Source organism: Eublepharis macularius, chromosome 1 (assembly GCF_028583425.1).
Source record: "Eublepharis macularius isolate TG4126 chromosome 1, MPM_Emac_v1.0, whole genome shotgun sequence".
In the NCBI taxonomy this organism is placed as follows: Eukaryota; Metazoa; Chordata; class Lepidosauria; order Squamata; family Eublepharidae; genus Eublepharis; species Eublepharis macularius.
In genome coordinates, this window is record NC_072790.1 from 127,927,199 (window position 1) to 127,944,756 (window position 17,558).

A 17,558-nucleotide genomic window follows, 5' to 3' on the forward strand; every position below is an offset into this window, starting at 1 on the left:
AAGAGAAAATGATAGCCAATGGGGAGACCCGTGGATCATGCCTTTCCCGGGGTGCAATCTCTCTGAAACTTGGGGGGGGGGCTTCAGAGGACAGTGAGGACTATGTCCCCTGCAAATTTGGTGGGTATTGGACATTGGGAAGGTCACTTTTGTAACCCCTCAAACTAGCTGCCAGCAGACACTGCTGTTTTTGCCAGGACAGGGCCCTTTAAACTATCAGCTGGCAGGCGGCAGGGGGGAATCCCCCCTCCGCCGCCTGCCAGCTGATAGTTTAAAGGGATCTTTAAAGGGCCAGGTAAGTGGGTTTGAGGGGAGGGGGACTAAGTGGGGGGTTGGGGGGGTCCTGGCCCCCGCGAACAACGAACATGTCCAGGAACAGTTCATGTTTGTCCATGTTCGTTGTTCATTGTTCATGGATGGCAACGAACGCCGAACAGGGTGTTCAGGGTTGTTTTTTCCATTCGTGCCCATGTCTAGTTGTGACCCACATAAAACATGATGTGCTGTATGTATCAGACTACAATAGTGAATCCCAATACTAATGACCAATGGTATAAAGTATCTCTGATGGTGGAAAGTGCCATCAAGTCACAGCTGATTTGTGGCGATCCCTGCTGGGATTTTGAAGGCAAGAGACGAAGAGAGGTAGTTTGCCATTACCTACCTCTACATAGTGACTCTGGACTTTCCTTGGTGGTCTTCCATCCAAATATTGACCAACACTGACCCTGCTTGGCTTCCAGTATCTGACAAGATCAGGCCATAAAGTACCTCTACTGAACTTAAACTTAATATCTCCAAAGAACATTCTGCCTTTGCCTTATGCTGATAGTTCCTCATTCCTGATCCTTACCACCTTTCAAGTTCCACCTTGGATTAAGAGGTGAGGTCAGCTCAGCTACTTTAGAATATGTTCTTCCTGCACAGTGTAGTAAAATGTGTGCTTGTTCTTCTCTGGACCCCAGCAGACAGTTTAAGGGGAATAGTCCTTGACTATTGCAGCTCCCTGGGCTGTTATATTGTCATTTCTCAAATTTGTCACCTCTATTCTGAATTTAACTGCCAGAATCATTAATTGTTTGTCATGCAGACAATATGCCTCCCCCCCCACATCTCTGGCACAAATCCCTCATCTTACCCTTAAAGTTTTTCTTGGCTTTGCCCCTTCCTCTTCTGTACAGCTTATCTTAGTAGATGCCAGTGGCTTTTACTCTTAGCTCCATCACCTTCAGCAGTCCAAATGCCTTTTGCTCCCTTAAATTACTCTACCTTTGCTTCCTTACTGCTCTTTTTCTTTGCTTGGAAGTCCTTCCAAGAACATCTACATGAAGTTGCCCCCTCTCCCCATCAAAGCTCATGTTTCCCATGAAGCCTAACCCTTTACTTGTCATCCCCTATTGAAACTTAGATGAAGTACTTTTAACGGAACTTAAAACACGTTTCTTGCATCATTCTCCTTTTCAATTTACTTCACCTATGTTGAATTTTAGATTGTAAACTTTTCAGAGCAGGGATTATTGGCCTTACTTGTTATATTGTAAGGTGCCAGGCACACTGATAGCACTGTATAAACCAACAGTGGCGGAGAACTAATACTGTTCCAAAACCAGATACCGTTAGATGGCAGGAGGAAGTTTCTTGGTTATCACTTGGATAGAAAAGTACTGAAGAAGATTTTCCTCTGATAAATCATCATTACTGTGCCCCAGCTGTATGGAAGACTGTTGTCATATCTCTCCCCTTCCATCTGTTTACACACAGAGAGAGAGAGAGAGAGAGAGAGAGAGAGAACTAATACAGGAAAACTAAAGTCTGGCTACACAATGAGAACCACTAACCAGTATATATCTTAGCTGCTTTCCAGTTTTGAGGGTTTGGCTGGGGTCATATGTTTTACAGGTTATATTTTGTATAGAATGTGAAGCCTTCACAATAGAGTTCAAGTCTGATTCTTCTATCCAGAATCACCTTCCTCCATCTTTATTCACCAGAATTCTAGGAGAAAACTATTCATAATATAAAAAAGCACGTCAAATTCTGCCTGCCACATTTAAAATTACTAAAACTGAATGGTAGTTTCAAGGAGCAGCTGTGAAAGAGGTTGCATCCCCCTGTCCTACTCCTAATTCCTTCCACAAATGCTATTTTCCCATCCACCCCTAGTGAGGTTCCACTCCAAATACATTCTCATGCACTTCCTTTGGGTTAATCTGCTCCCCAGCTATAAAATTAATGTAAGATTTGAAATCCCTGATGGCAGATAGAATGAATATTGGGACTCTCGATGTGGGGTGACAGTGATCCATGCAATTAGTAGTCTGTACTTTGAGGGGCTGTGACTCAGTGGAAGAGCATCTGCTTGGCATGCAGAAGATTCCATGTTCAATGCCTGGCAACTCCAGTTAAAAGGATCAGACCCTGGGGAGCTGCTGCCAGTCTGAGTAGACTCTACTGACCTTGACGAACCAATGATTTGATTTAGTATAAGGCAGCTTCATGTGTGTTCGAGTGTGTCCTACATGGGTGGTGATGAAGTGCACCTACAAGGAAGCTGTTTTGCAGTGGTCTTCTCTTAACAACTGTAATCTCTTTCACTCCTAAGATTCTGGTGAACAAAGATAACTAACATTTTGTAAAGACACATGTACATAGCAGGGTAGATCCTACCTGAATACAACCACTCAAAGAACAGTTTTTGAAGCCTTTCTCCAACCTAAGGAACCTTCCTCCAATTTAAATGGTTCTTCATCCACATAAATTGGAGGGAGGCTCCTTAGGCTGGATGAAGGCTTCAAACTTTGCTCAATGGATTGGCAAGGGTAGGATTCACATCAGTTGCTAGGGATGATACTATAGCCTTGCTATTGAAATGAGAAATTGGCAGTAAAAAGATGTACATTATCTAGTCCTGGCCTGTGGGTATTTTTACAAATTTGTTTCCTATTTGTTGGAAGTGGAAATACCCCATATGTAACAATATTAAGTGAAAGTCATACTCGGTGCAAACCTATTTTGCTTTCTTTTACTGAAATTTGCAGAGGTTAGGTTGAAAGAGCTGCAAGCAGAGCTCAGAGAACAGATCTTTCCTGCCTCCACCTTACTTGATCCCTGAGGAATGTCATCAGGTGTGATATAGGAGGTCTGTGGTGGGAGATTTCTTCATGCCCAATGTTTTGTTTTAATTGTTTTAATGTCTTTTTAAGCTCTGCTTTTATCTGTTTTAATGATGTGTTTTGGTAGATTTTAATGGTTTTATCATGTAATTTTAGTATGTATGTTTTAATTTGTTGGCTATCTTGGTGGCCTTTGTGAGGGTAGAAAGGTGGGATATAAATTTTGTTTAAAAATAATAAAAGAATCAGGTTTTTAAAAACCTTGCAAAAGTGCCCTTCTGCTCATAAAAGGGCTTTGGATACAGCCCATAAACTTGGAGTTGTATAATGTAGTCTGTCCCCTGCGCCCAAATCTGTTCCTTCCTGTTTAACTGTAGTCCAGTGGAGTCAATAATTCCCTTTTGAAGAGACATCGGAACCCTGGGAAAAAGCTACTTTAGTTTCACTAGGGAATTTTGAAGCTTTGAGCTCAGTATTCCCTTGTCGTTCTGTTTACTTGCTTCATTTTTTCTGAAGCAGGCGTTCCTTGGTTTTAACAGGGTTAGCGTAAGGAGAGCTTTGCTTCTAAATTGCTGGCTTTTGGCCAGGACAGTCAGGCTTAGTGCCAAACGCGATGTGCTTTAAAGATTCATTGTTTCATTTCTCCTTTTGATACTGTTTTGTATGTGTGCACAGGCACCAGATGTCCCTAGTTTTTTGATCACCCTCATACTTCCTTTATACTAAATGCTGTCAAATGTTCAACTAGAGTGGAAGGAATGATTGGTGCTACTCTAAATCAAAACTTTTAAATTCTGTGTTTCTTTTAATTATGCTGTGCTGCCACAATAGCATAACGATACTGTAGCAAAAGAACTAGTTGGGGAAAGCCCCATGACATGATAGTATTATCATCGTCATTGTAAAGGAATTTGTGGTGCCGTGATTTCTGAACTCCTGCTGACAGTGTGTGTTCTTACATTTTGGATGAGAACTTTTTCCAGCCTGAAGATATGATGATGGCTGGTCATCAGGCTTTTTCCTCCCTATTCATTAAACTGCTTTACCTACAGAAATAGAATAGAATTATAGAAATAAATAATCTGAAGTCTATCTGAGAGAGATAAGAGTCTCATCTTGCTGTCCAGTAATTTGCTTCATGAAAAATGTTTTCCACTGCCATGTCAACTTAAGGATTCTATTATATAGCTTAAGTTGGCCTTCTGTGGCCTGATTCATACATGATCAGCAGCAGTACAGGAGCCTAAATGCTGCCACACTGGCATAAGCTATATTCAAATTCTTTCACTCATTAATCATTTTTTGCAAATGTCACCATAGTGGTATGGAAGCATCCACATTGCTGCTGCTACGAGATGGATGATACCTATGATAGACAAGAGGTAAGACCTTCCTAGCAGCTGAGCCCAGAGATGTCCCCTGGGAAGGAAGGTGGCCCAAGAGGAGGGGAGAGCCCAGCCCCCAGAAGAGAAAGACTGGAAGGCCCACAAATGGCCGGGCACGTCCATGGTCCCAAGGACCCCGGCCTGGGCCAGTCTCACAGAGGACACCCCAACAGATGAAGAAATGTCTGCGACTGACCAGGCCTCTGCCCTCTGGCATGGAGCGGTCAGTGCTCGGTGCACGAAGCCCCTGTTTCACCTGCAGCCAGGAGGACCACATCTGGCATGAATGTTCACTGACAGGAGGGGGTGCCAGAAAGAAGGCTACAATACATGTAATAATGAGCCCCTGCATCCCCTTCCATTGTTGGGAATGGTGACAATTGCAGGGTGTGAGCTGAAGGCTATGCTAGACAGCAGGAACTCTGTTTCAATTATTTGCACCCATCTCCTGCCACCTGTGTTGCCTGTAATCCAGACTGTGGCAGTCGCTTGCCTTCATGGGCACACCAAAGAGTACTCCATGGTCCGGGTTCAGGTGCCAATGGTATGCCAGGGCATGACCCAAGAAGTAGAGTTGGCCCGTGTGGCAGAACTCCCATACTCAGTCCTCCTTGGGCGGGATGCCCTGGGATTCCTCCAGACCTTGCATTTGGTGATGGCTCCTCAGGAGGCAATGGCTGGTGAGGAGGTGGCAGAACAGCCTGGCCCATCAACAGAGCCCCAGTTGGATCAACCTCCTCAATGTCAGCCAACCTGAGACACTGACCCTAGATTCCTGGCGGCTCAAGAGAATGATGAAACCCTGGAGGCCCGGTGCCACACAGTGGTAATGAGAGAAGGCAAGATCCAGGATGAGCACCGGGCACACTGACTCCCCTGAATTGTGCAGCAGGGAGGCTTTCCATGTTACATAGCCTTGCCTCTGCATTCCTATGACTGAGCAGCATAGCTGCGGAGTGCTCTGGAGGGAGCAGCAGCCAGATGGAGCGGAGACAGAAAACAGCCTGGTGGTAGAGCACACCAGTATCACCCTCACCACAGCCAGAAGCACCTTGGCCACTAGTCACTGTCAGGCCTTTTAGTGCAGTGTGGCGGAGTGAGTGTCAGCCCTGGGTACAGCATGCAGATGGATCTGTGCACAATGAAGCAATGGAATGACTCCTTTGAGCCAGCTCAGAAGCGTGTGTGCACAGTCATGACTGGGATCTAGGCACAGGACGGTTTACTCATGGTTGAGGTGGTCATGTGCACGGTGATTCCTCCTGTTGTGTATGGCCTCAATATCTGGTAGCTGCCCATCATTCCCCTATTCCGATTGGGACTGTTAACCCAGGGACTACCGAAGAGAAAGAAGCGATGCCCCCCCCCCAGATCAGTGCTTCCATGTGGAATATTGGTCCAGGGAGGTAGGAGAACATGTGTGGTGCTTCAGTCACGTGCCAGCTCCATAGCAGTACTTCCAGAGTTAACAGTCCCAATCAGACTGGCCCAGTTAGCCTGAAGGCCCCCTGTGCTGGATGAGCCACCTGCTCACAATATCCCTGCCCACCATCTTCAAGTGGGTTTTTCAGTCACAGTAACTGGCCCATCCTCCCTGGTGCAGGGAAGCTGGCCAGCAGCTGTTGGAGGTCTTGGGGCAGCTGCAGCAGCTGCCAGAATGAGGTTCCCACAATTACCTCCCTGGCAAGGCACAACTGAAAGCAGTTCTCTCCAAGATGGCCCCCTCATCTGCATATGGAGATCCTTTGCGGTGGCAGGGGGTGGAAGCAGTGAGCTCTCCATCCCCCAGGGGGCACTGCCAGGTAGGGGAGGCCAGTGACCTGAGCCCTGTCAGGCAACTTAAAGCTCATGCACTTGCTCACAATTCGCTGCTCCTGTCATTGTGCTCTATTGCTGGCTCAGGTGAAGTGGTGGCTGGGGCCCCATTCCAGGGCTCCTCTCCTGGTCCCTTTGTCAGGGGCATAGCCATGAGCTTCACCAGTGCCATGGGCTGCATTGCCCAGTGGCCCCCATATGATGCAGGCATTGGAACCACATCTTAAGCTGGCTGAATACTCTCTTAATGACCATTAGCACCCACTGGTGAACTTGGTTGTAGGTGGCATGGTCTGCCATCTTGTCCAAGAGATATGGAGTCAGGAGATATGGGAGGAATGGATAGCCCCGGTCACCTATGCAAGTAGGGAAGACATCAGCCAACAGTGCATCCTCCCTGCCACAGCCCTCCAGGGCCAACTATCCAGCAGCCAGCCTTTGACCTCCAGCCACATGGCAAGGGTTCAGGCCAGAAGTTGTGAAGATTTGGGCATCATGAATGCTCCCCGGGAACTTGGCCATCAGGTCTATGAAGATGCCCTGGTGGTCGCACACCACCTGGATGTTGATGCTGTGGAAGTAGTGCTGATTCTAGTAGACCTGGGGCTCCTCATGGGACGGGTGCCTATGACATTCAGAAACCCCGGAAGGGAGATGAACCCAGCTGGGATGGGGTCCAGGGCGGACTCCTCCATGGGGAAGTGAATGTGCTTCCAGAGGCAGCACAGCATGGCACAGGAAGCCATGGAGACAGTGGCTTGTGGAGGATTGGAACATCTCCAGGATCTCAGCCACCACACCTTGGAATGATCTCGTGATCAGGAAACAGAAGGAGAGTTTTCTGCAGGATAGGAAAGGACCTGGGAGCTGGAGCTTGTTCCTAGAGCACTGCCCACAGCTCCTTGCAGAGATCCTGGTTGGCTGCCCTGTCTAGGCAGAAACAATCCAGGCAGATGCTGTCTGGGATCTGGAGGGTGTAGAGGGACTCCCAGTATTGCCTGGTTCAGTGCCTCCTCCAGCGCCAACATGCCACCCAAACATACAGTGCCAGTAGAGCAGGTGGACCCTGGGACCAGGGACAGCAGGAACAGGCACTGGACAAAGTCTTCCCACACAGGGGCAGTGGTCCACATCCCACCTGACCCAGCACCCAGCACCCAGCCCTAGCCCCCTGGCCTGCAACCAGAGGCCAAGGAGTGGCTTCCAGCTGCTCAGTGTCCATCCTGTAGCTTGCCAGCCAGGGGCAGAGAGGGTAACTCTTGGGGCTTCCCCACATTGCATGGCCTTGCCTCTGCATTCCTATGTCTGTGGGCAGCATAGCTGCGGAGTGTTCTGGAGGGAGCAGCAGCCAGCAGCAGCTAAACAGAGCACAGACAGAGAACAGCTTGGTGGTAGAGCATGCCAGCATCGCCCTCGCCATGGCCAGAAGCACCCTAGCCGCTAGTCAGGCCTTTTGGTGCAATGTGGTGGAGTGAGTGTCAGCCCTGGGTACAGCATGCAGATGGATCTGTGCACAATGAAGCAATGGAATGATTCCTTTGAGCCAGCTCAGAAGCATGTGCGCACCCTCATGGCTGGGATCTGGGGGCAGGAGGATTTACTCATGGTTGAGGTGATCATGTGCACGGTGATCCCTCCTGTTATGTACGGCCTCAATATCAAGGTGCTGAATGGTAAGCTCATGACCACAGGCAGCCAGGGGACCTGAGGACAGGGTCCAGCTTCCCTTGCAGGCCGCACACACTCTCATTTCTCTCCTGCAGTTGAACCACCTGGTGCAGATGCCACTCCAGACCCATCAGGTACCACTGGCACAAAGGCTGTTGGGGAGCACCCCACTGCAGTCCCCAAACTTAGCCCCCCTCCAGGGCTGAGGGAGAGCCAGGAGGAGCTGGAGCTGGCCAATGCACCGCATGATCCCAAAACCCAGGAATCATACATGGCAGGTGACAGGGTGAGGAGGTGGGGGCATCACGGCCCTCAGAGGCATGCCAGAGGCCCTGCCCAAGCACCCAGTATCTCTGCTACAGGGGCCTGTATGCTGACAATCTCCACTGAAATGGTGGTGCATCTTCAAGCCATTACTCCCTTGCAATGGGTTGCGGCAGCAGGAACAACTGTCCTCTAGGCCCTCAGCATCAGTGGGTCCACAGAGCCTGTGACCACAGGGAACCCTATGTCATGAGTGGTTCCTGCATCCTCCAAGGGGGGCGGGGCAATGCTGGTGGGGGGCACAGAGGGGGATTGTAGGCTATTGGGACAGGTGGACTTGGGGGTGGGTGTTGCAGGCTGCAGCCTGGAGGAGATATGGTAGACACGGGTCCTGTGCTGGGGTCCGTGGCACGGCACCCTCTCCCTGCACAGCACTTCCCCTCTACCCTCTCTGCCATGTGGGCCATGATCAGCAAGGAGCAGCTGGAGATGCCCTGCGAGTGGAGGGATGCTGTGTCCCAAGACCATGAGTGCATGGCTGGCCTAGCCACATCAGCAGTAGCAGCTGTGGACTACCTTGGGAATTTGGTGACAGGCATCTGTGAGGGCCAGGCACTCATTGAAGTGCCGCTTGGGCAACTTGCAGTTCAAGATCATGTCCTTCCTCCCATCCCACCACCTGCATACTGCAGAGTTGCGCCCCCCCCCCCCCCCGGTGATACAGCCAGGTGGCTGGGAGGCCACTCCACCAGCGAGTATGACTCACACACCGGTGGTGCACAGCCCCCTCTCCATCCATCATGGGGGTCAGGTCTACTGGCTGCTATCACTGCAATCTCCAGGGCTGCCCTGATTGGACCCCATTGCCTTGTCTGTGGTGGGGCGGTTGTCTCAGCCCCTCCCCACCCCACTCCACAGGGTGCGTCTTTGAGGAGGGCCATGAATCCCGCCTGCCGCTTAGCCAGGCAGCTACCCTCAACCAGGGCCCTTTTCACACTACTTGCATGCTCCTGGAATGTTGCGAAACATCGCGCAAAAAACGTGGAAGATAGCGTCTTCTCGCAAGAGTTTTGCGCAACATTGTGCAAAACTCGCAAGAAGACGCTATCTTCTGCATTTTTTTGCATGATGTTTCGCAATGTTCCAGGAGCAGGCAAGTAGTGTGAAAAGGGCCCAGGTGCCTTGATGCATGTGGGGTACAGGGGCATGTGGTCCCTGGCTGCCTGCTCTCTGGCAGGGGAGAATGGAGGTTTCAACAGGCAACAGGGACCATGGTCCTCACATTGGCTATGACTTTGCTTGTCACTCGCACGCCTGTCATGAGGGTGGTGTGGCCATTGGGGGAACAGCAGGGTGGGCTCTCTCAGCAACAGCCTCACCACACCTTACTGGGGTCTCCTGCGAAAGTCCTTAAGGAGTGGATGAACGGTACCGCAGGTACAAGGGTGCACGGGCATTGGCAGGACCATATCCCCTTCAAACAAAAAATAGACTCTACTCTACCATTCAAATGGTAGATACATTAATAGATACGTATGAACATTTCCAATATATTTAATTTGACTTTTACTATAGAATGCTAAGCAGCCTGAATAGACCAGACTAGGTTGGCCATAGCTAGTGCTTTGGTGGGAGACCACCAAGGAAGACCTAGGTTGCTATGCAGAGACAGACAATGGCAAACCATCTTTAAATGTCTCTTGCCTTGAAAGCTGCATGAGGGGTTTCTATGTATCAGTTGTGACTTGATGGCACTTAATCATTATTAACCAAATATATATTCAGTGTGAACTTGCTGCATGGTGATGTACTGCCAGTACACCTTATTTCTTTGAAGGTATTTAATGTGTTTCTGTTTTATATTTTTGTGTTTTTAAATGCTATCAAAAACAGACTTTCCCGTGGGATTGCCAGCCTTAAGAGTTGAGCATCTATAAAGTTTGGGAATCTTTACATAAAAGCCCTTTCTCTCCCTGGCTTCATCTGTGCCCTAGTGAATGCTCAGAATGGAATATGCATAGGACAAACACAATAAATGTTATTAATATTGTATTTTAACATATACATTAGCACTGCTTATTTAAAATTGGTATGCCAGTTTCCTAAATTTCTTGTACAATAGAAAGATGTGTTTAATTAACCAAGGCAATCCTTCAGATTTTCCCTTTCAAACAAAAGCTATGCAACATATATTACAGAGTTACATTTGTTCTTCCACTGCTATGGCAAAGTGGTTTTGTTTTTAGCTTTGCATGACAAATATTTGTCACTGTTTTGCCTTATTTATTTTTTCCCACCTCCTGTGATTCCATTCTGCTTTAATTCCAGCTTTGATTTCAAAAGGGCAAGCTGTACTTCAGTTGGTTTAAATATCTCCTGGTCACAATGCTACAGTATACTTTTTTAAAAAATCTGAAATGAAAGCCAAAGCAAACACTGTAAAACAAAAATAAAGTCTTGAAAGTAAATAGTGTAGTTTGTTGCCCTCCATATGGCTAAATGTCTGAAAGGTCATAAAGTGTGGGTCCCCCCGTCTTCTGGTAGAACAGCTGGGTTTACACAGCATTTTTAGAGTGTTTAGTCTGGCATGAAGCCAGGCATGCATAATTTTTCCATTATGTGCAATTGATTGAGGGGGGTAGTTCGCTTCAAGGAGCAAATTTGTGAGTTACTTCAGATTTTTATTAAAAGAGCCTTTTAAAGAGTTTATAAAATAATATAAACAAATGAGAAGGCAATAATTTGGAGGCTAGTAACTTTGCCAGTTATGAAAAAATCTATAAGGGCAAGGGAGCGTTGCTTGCAAATATGACCCAAAGCTTTGGGTTTTGTTTTTTGCCTTTAGATCTACAGAAAGATGATTACTGTAAAACATCAAATTAAATAGTTATTTCTGTTGGGAAGCAAAATGAGGAACTGGGAGAAGAGCACTAATTGTGCTGTAATAATTAAGGATGGAACTTTGTTTAAGAGACATTGTGAGAAGCATCTTGCAGAATTTGCTTCTCACCGTACAAATATTTCACAAAACAATTGAATGTTAGAGATAAAAGTCTGTGTGGCAATCTCAGATAATCAAGAATCTTGATGTGTATTCCAGCATCCTTCAGTTTGCTTCATTCAAAAGAATTTCCTGATTGGCTGCGCACGTGCTTCCTTATTCACTAGAATTTCTGGGCTTTCAGAGGAAAAGAATGCATACTCAGACCAGAGGTTTCAAGGTCTCTTTACTTCCCTGCTCTATGCTCCAGTAAAATTGCATATTGCTTCCCTTATATTAATTGAATAGTTCTGCTGGAGCCCTTCAATTACCATTCTGTGCAGGAAGCATTACAAAAGAGTGTAGGCTCTCTCTCAGCCTCATCTCTGAAAGTTTTTTCACAGTAGAGAAATACTAGAGACACATAATCATGATCCTTTAATGTATATTAGTTATCTTTTAGTGTTCTTAAACTCCCCCCTCCCACCCCAGTTCTATTCACAATCCCAACTAGCTTGAAATGAATCTTTTCCTTAGACAATAGAATTCTGGTATAATCAAATTATGAAGCCAAGAATTCTTCTTTGAAGTGTTTGCAACCCATGTAAGGCTTTGCTGTCTAGGGTCTATGTTTTGATGGGACAAGGGACATGGAAACTGGTAGGAAGGAGGGCATCATGGGTTCCCCACATAGATACACGAGGTTAAAATTGCTGGCAATTTTGGCACAATAATGAATAAAAGGACAGTCATTTTTCTGCCATTTATTTCTGTTACTTTACTAGGTTCCTATCCTAATGCTGTTTACATATGATATATTTAGTGTACAGATGTTGACCAGAGTCATCTTTGCATGTGTGTATAAATTTCTTACAGAGCATAGGAAACTTGGCAATCTGACTGTGACAGTGAAAAAGACCGTCCCTTCTCCAGAAGCCATACAGATCCTGTACCAGCGCATGAGATATGAATATGAGTTTTACCATTATGTCAAAGATCAGTTTCACCTGGTAAAGCGCAAGTTTGGACTGAGATCTCCAAGTGATAACTCTCCCCCCAAGCCAGAAATTGCCATTCCTTCTCCTATGGAAACTGAAGAGCCAATAACAGAAGATGAGGAGCAAGATGATGAAAAGTGGTTGGAAGATATCTATAAAAGGTGATGCAAGCATCACTTTCTCCTCTGGTTAATGGTTCCAGATTTTTCAAAAACTAATCATAAAATTCCTTAAGAAAGCGAGTTAATGTGCAGCAGCATAAAAACATTTTCTCCCAGGTTGAAGAGAAGGGAGAGTCCTCATTTGGGAAGGGTTTATGTGTGTGTTTTAAGTTGTTTTTGTTTTTCTTGGCTCCATAGGATCATAGTGACTAAGGCATACTTCTAAAAATGCAATTTCTTATTTTATCACATATGTGTTTTTCTGTAATGGTATTCATATAAATGAGTACACATTCTCATTTGAGCATCTGGAACTAACAAGAAAGTACTAGAAACTTGTTTCATCATCTAATAGGAAGTACTGTTTTGCTAAAATAATGAAGAAATTCATTGCAACTACATCATAGGACTATGAGCTAGGCCTCCATTCTCCTAAGAGAGGCATTACAATGAGGGGATATTAAGCTAACTATGCAGTTAAAATAGCTGGTTTCATTAAATTCCAGTAGCATTCAAAGTGGAAGAAAGCTGGAAAGGATGGCATTCACAGAAAGCACATTTTGCTCAAGATACTGGTGTTAGACTATGAAGAATTCATTGGTGTTACTTTTTTATATGAAAGGAAAATATCTTTAGCATTTAATTCCTAACTTAATACTAGACATGTTTAATAAGTGGAGCCAGAATATTGAAGTAGCTGGAAAATGACATGTGGGTTCTTGGTTGAAAGAACATTTCTGTAAAGTCATAAATGTATCAGCTGTTTATCTCATTAACTGATTGTAATTAGGGATGCTCTTGCTAAAGATCATTGTCTCCCTCTGATGTATGTCTTAATACTCTGGACTAGTGAAAAGCAGATACTGAATACTGTAATGTTAGTAAATGAAACTGGGGACATATTCGGTGATGGTTACGGAGGTACAGAGGAGGCTTACTACTGTCATCAAGAGAACCATCAAATGTTTAACAACTGCAGATGTTTTGACTTTGCAGGTATTCTTTAAGGCACTGGGAATAACAAATGTCTTCTCCATAAGGTGCAGTTCAGAGTAGTAGAATTAGCAAGCAGGGGAGATAACATTAGCCCTGACTTGGATAGCCCAGGGGAGCCTGATCTTGTCAGATCTCAGAAACTAAGCAGGGTTGGCCTTGGTTAGTAATTGGATGGAACACCTCCAGCAAAGACTAGGGTTACAGAGCCAGGTAATGGCAAACCACCTCTGTTAGTGCCTTGCCATGAAAACCCTACCAGGGGTTGCCATAAGTCAACTATGATTTGAGGGTAGGATTTCATTTTTAGATAACATTAAATTGCTACTCCTAGGAGCAGGGAAGTTGGAGGGGGCAGTATTTCAGAGGTAGCATTTGGTGTTACTTCTAATGTTTTTGTTATCTGTCGACACATCTCCAGCAAAGTCCCTTCCTGGAGCCTGTGAGATGCACGTAATAATGTAAGCCACCACAGTCTATTGTATTCTATTTTTTACTGTTCTCTTCAGGGCAAAATTAAACACACATAATTGGCTAAAGCTCAATGGACAAATTCTCTTATAACTAGTTGCATTCTAATGTTGTGGTTCCAGTGCACTACTCTGAAGGAACACACTAGGTTCTAGAAAGAGTCAATAATAATTAACCAAGATGCTGCATTGTATATTTTAAGTGGTTTCTATGAAATTACATTTGAAGATTAATGATTAGTTTACACACTGTGGAATTGTTTTATTTCGGAAAGAAAATTAATATTCACACATTTTTTTTAAAAAAATGCTCAATATTTTATCCATATTGCAAGAGTCCTGGGTAGTTTAACATGCTAACCTTTTCAGCAGTTTTACCACCACTTAAATCTATTTTTATCAATCTATTTAATACTATTCTCTGCCATGAATACTTTGCAAAATTAAAAGCAACAGCTGTTGGCTGATTTACTTGCTGTTTTAATGTTGTATATTTTTTGTACCAGCAGCTTGTCTTCTCGTCCCAGAAAGGTACTTTATAAATTTATTTGGCACATAAGCTTTTAAGTCTCCTAATACAACAGGCCATTTATCTGTCATGAAATAGATTTTAGAATTTACTTTAAATGGTTTAGAAGCACATTTTAGTTTGTTAATCGTGTGACTTATTTATTGTAACTTTTCAGCACATTCCAAATTAAAAGTTACTCAGGAAAGGAGTTCATTTAGATGATATTATTTTGATCTGGTGGTTTGTTTGTTTTAACAGAATGAAAATTACTGTTACATGCCTTCAGCCCATGACAGCCTTTTAGAAAGTACCATACTTTTTTCTGTAAATCTCTGTAAGTGGAGTGGAGATGGGTTCTTGGCATATGTGAAAATAAGAGAGCATATATGTACATTAGGTTAGTTGTCCTATATTTTAATGAAATATTCATTAACTTATTCACCGACTTCCTTAGATCATAAATAATTCATTTAACCCTTTTTATTTTAGTCCACTAATATTTCCATTTGGAACTCTTCACATAACAGCGAACATCCTTTCCTTTAGGGTTGCCAGGCTCCAAGTGGTAGCTGGAGATCTCCTGGAATTACAACTCATCTTCAGATGACAGACATCAGTTCCCCTGGAGAAAATGGCTGCTTTGGAGGGTCACTCTATGGCATTATACCCCACTGAGATCCCTCCCCTTCCCAAGCCCCATGCTCTGCAGGCTCCACCCCCTCAAATCTCCAGGAATTTCCCAACCCAGACCTGGCAACCCTATGCAGACATAATGGTTAAAGGTCATCCCTTTTATTCTCACCATGGAAAGGGTATCTATGTTTTTCTTATCAGGGTAAATAGCTGCTTTTGCAGTGGCAATTTAGATCAGGAAAACAGTGCTGGGGGGGGGCAGGGGGAGATTTTAAACCTTGCTTCCTCAGAGTATTGCAGTTTTTGATCCAGTTAGGTCAGTGAGCTTGCAGCTGATACTAAAAAAGACATGGAAAATACAATTATGGATGTTCAATTGGTTGGACTCTAAGTTGTACCTTGAGGTGCGCAAGGCCCAAAAGCAAAGCTTTTTTTTCTTACGTAAACAATACAGTGAACACTCAGCACTGCCCGGCCAACATGTAGTAGTGCTGTTAAGTGGCATAATTTTTGAAGAATAGTGGGAACAGCTTGGAGTCATACATTGCTTTTAACTGGATAATACAGATAAGGGTATGCTGCATAATATGTAGGCACTATTTGTCCACAGTCCTCAGGCAAATTTACAAAGTTTTATGTAAAAAAATAAACACAAGAAAGAAAATGCTCTTAATGGCCCCCAAACCCTCTTGACTATAATTTTCAAAATAGTATTAATAAATGAAACATTTGTTTAATTTATTGTATTCTGAGGAGGTACAGTTGCATTGCAGTTATCTTGAATGCACTTGCATTATGAAACCATGAATGTCTTTATTGCTCTTAAAGGTACATGTGGAATATTTTACTTTCTATGAACATTCTTTGTCACCTGGCCTTTGTGAAGACTTGCATCCATATTGTGGTAAAATTGATAACACAGGCCATAAAAAGTGTTATATTAAATATAGAAATATAGATTCTAGTTAATAAAAGCAGTCAAGTCTAACTTCCAGCATTTTTAAAGGAGTACTGCTGCTGACTCTTCATTTCTAGGAGAATCTACACTGAATGGATGCTTTTATTCTTGCATCCAAGAAAACTTACTGTTAAAAGTATTTGAAAATAATTAAATTCTGTACAAATTAATAAAAGCCTGTAATTCTCAAGGATAAAGTATGCCTTCTGTCTTTTGTGTCTGTGTGGGCATCCTTCTGTACTTTAAAAGATGTACAATCATTCCTGCAGTTTTTTAATATCCATATGTTGTGAAATCACTGGAAGTACTAGTTGAGCACAGTTTTTGAGTTTGTGTCTTTCAATGGAATGGTTAATGCTAAACTGAAGCAGAAGAATAAAGCTGTCTGGTAAAATAGCACAGAGTTTTAAATTCAAAATGTATCTTATCATTCATTTTAAACTGAAACAACTGACCTTGCTAATAATGCTATGTTGAAAAGGGTGGGCATGTTGATTATTGCTCTAAAAAATTCCATAAATGCTCTTTCTTTTTCAAAACTTTCTAGCAGGGCAATCAACAATGCAGCCCTCTAATTAAGTCTAGTAATTTCTGTTCATATTGTTTCTCCTTTGAAATGCTAATTTTTTGCATTTCCTACCCCTAAGCATTTCTCCCCTGCATTGTATTTTTGCATCCTGCTTTTATTGTAAACCCCTGCCCCCCATCTTCTGATTGAGATATTAAGCCTTAGGGATCTCCATTCCTACTTGTAGCTGAAAATCTTGTTGGTTGTTAAAGTGCTATTGGACTCAAATCTTGCTGTTCTGCTGCAGACCAACATGGCTACCAACCTGAAACAACCTTTTGTGAAGTTCAAATAATTCAGTACAAGGATATGGATAACGTTGTACAGAACAAAATCTTACTAACCCATTTTCCTTATTCTGAATATCAGTTCTGTTTAAAGTACTTTATGAATATTTGAGAAAGTTTTTGCAATGACTCCGAAATTCAACCAAATATATATAGTACCGTTTTCTATTCTCTTTCTATAATCAGTTCAGCTTTTTGAAGTAGTCTGTTTCTCCAATAGATTACCTAAAAAAAAATTCATGAGAGAATCCTTTAGAACACAGACAGACATAAAAATATATATTTAATATTTCTCCTGAAAGATAACATTTAAAAAATCCAGTTTCCTGAACTGAAAAGTACATATAAATACAAATATTAACTTTCTGTAGGCATAAAATTCACATAGTGTCGGTCTCAAAGAATCTATGTAACTCTGAGGGAGACCATGTACTTTTGAGAACCAGCTTGGTTACTAGTTCTAAACCCAGTAGACAACACTGATCAGTTGAAGAGTAAAATTGGGAGAGTCAGGAATGGAGATAGGGATGCCAGTCTTGCTCTTGAACATGGTTGGAATCTTTCTGTATGTATTTGTCCTGCAAAGCTTGGGTTGTGTTTAAGGTTATGAGGTCATGTCCCTCTGAGCATGAAAAGCGCATTCCTAATAAAGGGATAGCTTGTTGGAAATTTTCTGTGAAAGTCCTGAATAATGCACAAGATTTTTTTTTAATTTTTGTGTTGGCAAAAGAGTGTGTATATGTGGGAATGTGAT

General features: G+C 43.7%; 1 protein-coding gene across 1 annotated transcript in view; it reads left to right on the forward strand.

The window, feature by feature from the left end:
• UST (uronyl 2-sulfotransferase) overlaps window positions 1–16,140 on the forward strand; it is a 255,515-nt gene extending 239,375 nt beyond the window's left edge. Inside the window, exon 8 of the mRNA XM_054992691.1 lies at window positions 12,102–16,140. Coding sequence (XP_054848666.1) covers window positions 12,102–12,388 — 287 coding nt within the window. The 3' untranslated portion in view covers window positions 12,389–16,140. The remainder of the gene's footprint in view (window positions 1–12,101) is intronic.
• Window positions 16,141–17,558: the final 1,418 nt, after the last annotated feature.